The sequence below is a fragment of the Oncorhynchus kisutch genome, linkage group LG17 (assembly GCF_002021735.2).
Source record: "Oncorhynchus kisutch isolate 150728-3 linkage group LG17, Okis_V2, whole genome shotgun sequence".
Lineage (NCBI taxonomy): Eukaryota > Metazoa > Chordata > Actinopteri > Salmoniformes > Salmonidae > Oncorhynchus > Oncorhynchus kisutch.
The window spans coordinates 26,903,668-26,912,826 of NC_034190.2; the positions used below are offsets into that span (position 1 = coordinate 26,903,668).

General features: G+C 41.9%; 1 protein-coding gene across 1 annotated transcript; it reads right to left on the bottom strand.

Annotated features, from left to right (window-relative positions):
• Positions 1 to 200: 200 nt before the first annotated feature.
• On the bottom strand, positions 201 to 8,580 carry LOC109908677 (T-box transcription factor T-A). Its single transcript, XM_020507328.2, has 8 exons — positions 6,921 to 8,580; positions 5,802 to 6,066; positions 5,336 to 5,470; positions 5,149 to 5,210; positions 4,993 to 5,054; positions 4,572 to 4,745; positions 4,222 to 4,345; positions 201 to 3,847 (listed from the first exon to the last, which is right to left on the bottom strand). Exons 1-8 carry the CDS (start codon positions 7,103 to 7,105, stop codon positions 3,583 to 3,585), a joined length of 1,272 nt encoding a protein of 423 aa, XP_020362917.1. The 5' UTR covers positions 7,106 to 8,580; the 3' UTR covers positions 201 to 3,582.
• Positions 8,581 to 9,159: the final 579 nt, after the last annotated feature.

Sequence of the window (9,159 nt, forward strand, 5' to 3'; positions counted from 1 at the left end):
GCTTTGGCTTGCAGTTTTATATTCTAAACTTAAATATGACATGGGCTGAAATGTATAGGTTCAGTCCCTATTCACCTTTTAGGAAATATACATTTTATGATTGTAGACAGTAATGTGGTGGGTAAGAAGTAGCTACGGTAGTGGCTCATTTCATAGACACTGAATGCGACTGTAATTGACACACTGAAGTCATATTTGAGAAAACAAAGGAACTTTTAATTTATTATTAAAATGACATAAATAAACAAACTCTGAATGAGTCCAACAAATACAAATAGAATAGATATGTACATGTGATTGGCAAGGAGGGAATGTACACAGAGCGAAGGAGAAGAGATATCTGTTCTTTCTCCTTGGCTGCTGTGGGAGGATACAGGGAACTTTCTTTCTTTTCTCATTTTCCTTCAGGCCACGAAAAGCAACACACTGACACTGGATCCAAAACAGTTACATGTAAATGGCTAAGAATGAAAATGGACGTTAATTTATACTTAACAAAAATATGAACGCAATATGTAAAGTGTTGGTCCCATGTTTCATGAGCTCTATTTAAAGATCCCAGAAATGTTCCATACGCACAAAAAGATGATTTCTGTCAAATGTTGTGCACAAGGATAATCCTTCCACCTGACAGGTGTTGCATATCAAGAAGCTGATTAAACAGCATGATCATTACACAGGTGCACCCTGTGCTGGGGACAATTAAAGGCCACTCTAAAATGTGCAGTTTTGTCAAACAACACATCGCCACAGATGTCTTGATGGAGCGGGCAATTGGCATGCTGACTGCAGGATTCTCCACCAGAGCTGTGGCCAGATAATTGAATGTTCACATATTTACCATAAGCCGTCTCCAATGTCGTTTTAGAGAATTTGGCAGTACATCCAACCGTTCTCACAAACACAGACTACAAGGAACCACGCCAGTCCAGGGCCTCCACTTCCGGCTTCTACACCTGCAGGGTCGTCTGAGACCAGCCACCTGGACAGCTGATGAAACTGAGGAGTATTTCTATCTGTATTAAAGCCCTTTTGTGGAGAAAAACTCATTCTGATTGGCGCCCCTGCCAAGTCATGTGAAATCCATAGATTATGGCCTATTGAATTGATTTCAATTGACTGATTTCCTCCGATGAAATGTGACTCAGTAAAATCGTTGAAATTGTTGCATGTTGCATTTATATTTTTGTTCAGTATATTATATATACACACATATACATTTTTTAATGTTAGATCACCAATATTATTTCATTTTATTTATCTGTGTCATAATAATAACACTAATTGTAACAATAAACAGTCAAACATACAGTGCCTTGCAAAAGTATTCATCCCCCTTGGTGTTTTTTCTTGTTTTCTGGCAACCTGTAACTTAAATAAGATTTTTATTTGGATGTCATGCAATGGACATACACAAAATAGTCCAAATTGGTGAAGTGAAATGAAAAAAATGTGTTGTTTAAAAAAATTCTCTAAAATAAAAAACTGAAAGTGGTGTGTGCATATGTATTCACCCCCTTTGCTATGAAGCCCCTAAATAACATCTGGTGCAACCAATTACCTTCAGAAGTCACATAATTAGTCAAATAAGGTCCACCTGTGTGTAATCTAAGTGTCACATGATCTGTCACATGATCTCACCTCCCAGGTGGTTGCAGAGGCGTGCTGGTCTCCCTACCTCCCAGTTCCCCAAGACATCCAACCAGAACCAGACAAATAGCAGGCCAAACTATCCCTCTCAGCACTGCCTGGACTGCGCAAAAATGCAAATGCTTTCCGTTTCAGTTATATTAGGTTTTATTTTCATCGTATATATACACCTGTTCTGAAAGGCCCCAGAGTCTGCAATACCACTAAGCAAGAGGCACCACCAAGCAAGCTCCACCATGAAGACCAATGAGCTCCCCAAACAGGTCAGGGACAAAGTTGTGGGGAAGTACAGATCAGGGTTGAGTTATAAAAAAATATCTGAAACTTTGAACATCCCACGGAGCACCATTAAATCCAGAATTAAAAAATTGAAAGAATATGACACCACAACAAACCTGCCAAGAGAGGGCCGCCCACCAAAATTTACGGACCAGGCAAGGAGGCAAATATCAGAGAGGCAACAAAGAGACCAAAGATAACCCTGAAGGATCTGCAAAGCTCCACAGTATCTGTCCATAGGACCACTTTAAGCTGTTCACTCCACAGAGCTGGGCTTTACGGGAAAAGTGGCCAGAGAAAAAGCCATTGCTTAAAGAATAAAATAAGCAAACATGTTTGGTGTTCGCCAAAAGACATGTGGGAAACTCCCCAAACCTGTGGAAGAAGCTACTCTGGTCAGTTGAGATTAGAATTTTGCTTATTGGCCATCAATGAAATGCTATGTCTGGTGCAAACCCAACACCTCTCATCACCCTGAGAACACCATCCCCACAGTGAAGCATGGTGGTGGCAGCATCATGCTTTTGGGATGTTTTTCATCAGCAGGGACTGGGAAACTGGTCAGAAGTCTTCCAGAGATTAGAGACTGGGACGAGGTTCACCTTCCAGCAAGACAATGACCCTAAGCATACTGCTAAAGCAATACTCGGTTGTTTTAAGGGGAAACATTTAAATGTCTTGGAATGGCCAATTGAGAATCTGTGGTATGACTTAAAGATTGCTCTACACCAGCGGGAACCCATTCAACTTGAAGGAGCTGGAGCAGTTTTGCCTTGAAGAATGGACAAAAATCCCAGTGACTAGATGTGCCAAGCTTATAGAGACATAACCCAAGATACTTGTAGCTGTAATGGCTGCAAAAGGTGGCTCTACAAAGTATTGACTTTGGGGGGGTGAATAGTTATGCACGCTCAAGTTTTCTGTTTTTTTTTGTCTTATTTCTTGTTTGTTTCACAATAAATAAATAAAATTGCATCTTCAAAGTGGTTGGCATGTTGTGTGAATCAAATGATACAACCCACCATAAAATCAATTTCAATTCCAGGATGTAATGCAACAAAATAGGAAAAATGCCAAGGGGGTGAATACTTTTGCAAGCCACTGTAAGGATTGGCCCCTTTAGTAAAGTTGAGGGGGGTACTTCATAAACTTAGCTTTGGGTAGCTAGTGATCCTGATTGTCTTACGCCAGTGTACGATTGTCTTTGAGTCCTGTGTCTGTACTGAAGGGCACGACTACAGTAACACACCAGCAACTGGAACGATTGTGGAGGAAGTATTGTCAGATTGTCTTTGGCTTGTAACTGCACCTCGGACAGAGTGAAGGAAACTCCCAATGGAAAAACACATGCCTCTTCCACTAAGACAGCAAGTGTGTAACTTAAGAATGGCAACCTAAAATCTAGGGTCTTTGTAATGGAGAAACCAACCATTTCATGTTGGTAAAACACAAGGCCTGAGAGGACCCTACATCTCTCTGCTTCAGATAGATCTTCTTCTGAGCTGACTCTCTGCCTTTCACAGGCGTTGCTGTCCACATGTAATGCATCAACCCAAAGGTTTCCTAGGTGATCGTCAGGCAGTAGAGAGGGAGGTGATGTGGAGCAGGATGGTGCTTGAGGAGAGTCAATGTCTGATGGAAGATGCATTGTGCTCAGTAGCTCTGAGCCACAGGTGCCCAGGAGGCGGTGAGCCTGGCGATGGAGCTTTCGAACTGGGCCTCGCCCACGCCTACACCCACCTCACTAAGGCTGGGATCGTACATGGAGGATGGTGAGGAAACGGGCAGGGAGGAGGTCAGGCCAGTGTAGGAGGAGCCTCGCAGGAACTGGCTGGTCAGACCGCCAGCAATGGAACCAGAGGAGGAGCCAGAAGGAGTTAGGGTTGTGCCGGCAACAGACCACAGGCTAGGATACTGGCTGTAGGGAAGAGAGAGAGAGAGAGAGAGAGAGAGAGAGAGAGAGAGAGACAGAGACAGAGACAGAGACAGAGACAGAGAGACAATGAGACAGAGAGAGAGAGGGAGAGAGTGAGAGAGAGAGAGAGAGAGAGAGAGAGAGAGACAGAGACAGAGACAGAGACAGAGACAGAGACAGAGACAGAGCAAAAGGGGTTTGATTATGAGTTTTTATGGCCGTGTGACCTAACCAGGAAGAAATCTGGGCCTAGTAAAAGTCTAAGCCCAGGGCCCAAAGTGTTTCCTGATCAAGTCATGTAGTCAGGAAAGTTCTGGAATATAAACAGTGGTATCGGAAATATATAGATGATGAACTATGACCATGTGTTGCCATACCTGGAGTTGGATGTGGAGTTGGTGGTATGGGCCAGGGTTCCCATCCCAGAGGAGTTAGGGATCTGAAGGGCTGACCAGCTGTCATGGGTGGGCAGGACTCCCGACGAGTTGTCCATGTAGTTGTCTAAACAATAAAGTACATAGACAAATGGTTTTAAAAACAGTATAGTAAACATTTCTCTGATCAAAACAATGCATTTCCTCTAGGGGTGATTTCTCAAACATATTTTATGAACCAACATCTTAAAATGTCCACGCTGTCGTCTACACCTACGAGTCTGACTAGTGACTAGAACAAACAGTAGACAGTGCATTCACAGACCGCTGGGTTGGGCAGAGGAGGTTCTTACTTGAGCTGGAGGAGCGGTGTGGGTAGTGGCTGGGGTAGGGGGCTGCCCTGTGGCCCCTCAGGCTGGAGTACCTCTCACAATAAGACCCTGAGGAGGGGCCAGGGGCCCCGCTGAACGGAGGGGGGCTGCTGCTGGAGCACATAGGGCCGTTACCAGGTAGGAACCAACCACCAACTGAAAGGAAGAGAACAGACAAAATGGTTATATTCCTATGCTTCCTTTTTTCATACTGTTCTCTATGTATAGTTTCATTGGGGACATGGAAGGCTTTGAAAAGATAGATATATGAGGATCATTATTTTCTGAATGTTTAAGAAAAGTGCGTTTGAAAATTATGTCAAATAGAAGGACTTGAAATGGAGAGGTCTAGAAAGAGCTTTTCTAATGTGGTTGATGTAGTGAGACTGAAGGGAAGACGTACGTTGGGAATAACCAGACTGTTGACTGTCTCCACCATGGTCTGGAATGTCTTTATGGTCGCTCCTAAAATTGAAAACATAACATCAGAATTGGCACACAAAATCAAATAAATACATAGAAGCATCTTTCTGACACAATATTAGTCTCTTCCTCTTACCTCTCTTTGGCGTCAAGGAAAGCTTTAGCGAATGGATTGTGTTTGATCTTCAACGCAGTTATCTAGAAGGTACATAAATATGACAGCTCCTATTAGTTTCTTCCTTCATTGTAAGCTGGACACAATAAAATGTTTATTATTGTGAACAATGATTATCTCTGTGACTGTGTTATTCAGGCCAACTGACCTCTTCGTTCTGGTATGCAGTGACAGCGATGAACTGAGTCTCAGGGAAAGACTGGCTACTGATCATCTTCTGGAGCCCTCCAACCTTCACAATGTGTATCCTGGGCTCATACTTGTGCAGAGAGTTCAGCATGATCTAGAGAGAAATTATACATTATTTGAATAATTTCACAATAAACTACAATCAAAAACACACACTCAAAATGTATAGGATAGCAGATCAATTTAGTCCTACAGATGCCCAATAAAAAATAGTGAAGTTGATTTGCCATGAAATGAAAACTGTTGTTCCCCAGAAAAGGCTTAACTTTGTAATTCAGCACAGCAGGGTAGAGCATCATTAGCTCTGAGAGAGCAGGGCAATCTGGACTAGCCTACCAAGTTGTCTTTAAATGTATTTACATAGTAATAAATATGCATACTGCAAATACAAACAAAGAAGACGACAAAAACAATCGGGGCCTTACCTGTCCTCCCCCGTTGAGTTTATTGGACAGTTTGACTTTGCTGAATGAGACAGGCGCTTTCATCCAGTGTGCTCCGAAGTTAGGCGAGTCTGGGTGGATGTAGACGCAGCTAGGGCTCTGTGGCTCGGGCTTGCCACCGGGAACCCACTCGCCATTCACGTACTTCCACCGGTTGTTGTCTGCAGCCACGAAGTCCAATAGGACTGAGTACATGGCGTTGGGGTCCAAGCCGCTCACATTCGCTCTGAGCACTGGAAACATCCGCCTGTAGGTTCAAATAAAGTTGTTAAAATAAACACTTTGCCTAAGCAAGCCTAAATATTATGTTATGTTGGCTCAGCCGTTGATCTATATAATTGAATTATTTGGCGGTATATTTGTTTGCATTAAAAAGGGTGCCACATCGGGGCACTTTACTTTATCCTACTAATAGGTTTATACGATTTGACGGGCGTTGCGCATTAGGCCTAATTCTTGACATGTTATTTATTAAGTTTCCATAGTGAAACATAGATAGTGCCTAGCCCGGCCAACACCCTGTCATCTAGCCTATTCTGAAATGCTGAGCATGTCTGTTGCATATCTAACCTGGGCGCATCAGATACATTTAGCTTCGTAAAGTCAAATCAAATTTGATTGGTCACATACACATATTTAGCAGATGTTATTGTGGGTGTAGCGAAAAGCTTGTGTTCCTAGCTCCAACAGTGCAGTAGTATATAACAATTCACGGCAATAGACATCATTCTAAAAGTAAAATAATGGAATTAAGAAAAATATAAATATTAGATCGAAGAATGTCGGAGTGGCACTGACAGTAAAATAGTATATATATTTATGAGATGAGATGAGTAAAGCAGTATGTATACATTTAAAGTGGCCACTGATTCTAAGTCTATAGGGCAGCAGCCTCTAATGTGCAGGGTGGCGTAACCGGGTGGAAGCCGGCTGGTGATGGCTATTTAACAGTCTGATGGCCTTGAGATCGAAGTCATGCATAAATGCGCTCTAAGATCTCTCCAGATAAACTTGGCTTTTAATGAGGCAGACCAATAGGCCTCGAAGGCCTCATTTTGATCCGTTGCTAACAGCAACAACAACAACAAAAACATAGTCTACCTGCCAGTCTTGGTGACGATCATTTCGTTGGTTAGTTCTTTAAACTTGGTCCATAATTCTGCGTCTTCTAGTCCCAGTTTAATATCCCTCTCCGATGCGTCTCCTTTCTCGCTCCCCTTCTGAAACTCGCTCTCCACCACGCTCAGAAGGTGGTCCAGCCGCTGGTCGGAGTTTGAAGAAGTCATATTTCCTTTCCTATAGGATGAGTTCGTGTGGTGTTCCGCGAAATATACCGTTAGAATAGGATTCACTGTTTCTAGATTCGTTTTGACAGTGAGATAAGTACTACTGGCTTGAGACCCCAAGGCCTGATCATATAAGGCCCCCGGGACCACATGGGGATAGGGGTGTGGCGTTGCGTTCGAGACCACACCCCGATGGCCTAATGGTAGTGTTTCGAGCGTCTCTTCGATGTCCCCAATGCAAAAATGCCCATCATAATTGCGTCAATACAAAATGTAAAAAGTACCTATAGGCCTCTAGGCCTACTTTAAACAGGGTCATGTATGAATAAGAATAACTTCTTCGTTGCCTTTCAGGTTTATAGCCTTCATGACAGAGGCCTATGCATTTTCTAAACATGTTTGGATATTCGTTTACTCTTGCATAGCTTAAAACATTTTCAGAGCTGTTCATATTTCATACATTCGTTATGTATCTTACGAAAAAAAGACATGTTAAAATGTTATTAGGCCGTATTGTCAATAGCATACAATATGTTTATGGTATTAAACATAATTGATTAGTATCCTAGGTTATATCAAGTATTTGTCAGAGGGGAAAACACATCGTTGGATGATTAGGCCAAACACATTTTTTGAAGCTTTGGATGAAAACAAAAGGGAAGAGACAAGGCAGCAGCCACAGTGCCTTTGAACTCGGTTGTATATTTGCGAATAATGCTAATCTCTTGTTGTACCAAATACACACGTGAGGAGTGTGGTGTTGACTGTAGCCGGGCCATTAGTCTGTTCCTCTGTTCCTGTACTTGGCGAAGTGTGGATAGCCCAGAGGTGACATCGGAGATCTGCATAATGGGGCCGCCTGTCTGTTTCTGATCTCACATCCACTCGCACTAACATCGAGGACACATTTATTCACACTTCATTGTAAAAGTATTAGACTTTTTTATCATTAAGATCGGGGATTGATATTATAGGGGATTAATATTTGTATCCTATGCAAAATTATCTCATCTGCCTTTTTTTCTCATCCTAATACCACGGTCCCGAGCAATGTCTTTAGACTAATGTCTTGCTGTATATATAGGCCTTCTTAAAAATTATGGTGATATCAACAGGGTTGGGGAGTACAGGATTACATGTAAAAATTGTACGTGTATGGGATTACAAAAACGGTAACCGTAATCCGTTAGGTTACCAGAAACAAAATTGTAATCAGATTACAGATACTTTTGAATAAAATAGATGATTACTTCAAGGATCATTTTTTAATTCAGAAAGGATGTTTGCGAAAAAAAACCTTTAGACTTCTCTGAGCGAGTCTGACCACAAATCAGAGACCACTATGAAGACACACCAAATGTGTTTGATGGATCGCGGGAAAAGCGCAGGAATGGGAGTAGGTCACAGTCCAAGCTATGTCTTTCAATGGTGCGACTGCTGTCGGCATCCAAAGATTATCCAATTTGAATAAACGCTTGGAGATAAGGATGACAGCAGTGGTTTAGTCTACGGCGATACGGATATGACTTATTATTGATATCTACATGGCGCATTGATGTGAATCACACTGCTGCTCTCGCATTTAGCTATTTGAGCTTTATGGATTGTGGTTGTTATGGATGGCTGTTCACAAATCTAAATGTGTATTTGAACCCAATAATGGTTATATTGGAAACCAATAATGGTTGAATTCAAGAATTCAAGCTGCCTATTAATCATTGTTTTTTAAACCAGTGGACAGCCAGTGAAAAATGCGCTCTTGCAACAGCTGCACAGTGCGGATCCCAGCCTATGGAATAAAAGTGGGTCTTTCTAATTCATGCTGATAAAAATAATACATCCGTAGGCCTAATGGACACATGTTCAAACTCACACACTTTTGATAGACTTAAAGGGACAATCTGTAGTTGCTACAAACATTTATAAATTATATATAACTATATGTATCCATTGGTTCTTGAAGAATATAACTTATAAATGCCTCTTGACCTTAGTTCAACTGTTACACTTCATGACAACCCAAAATATAAGCTTGTTTGTCTCCAATGTTCGTA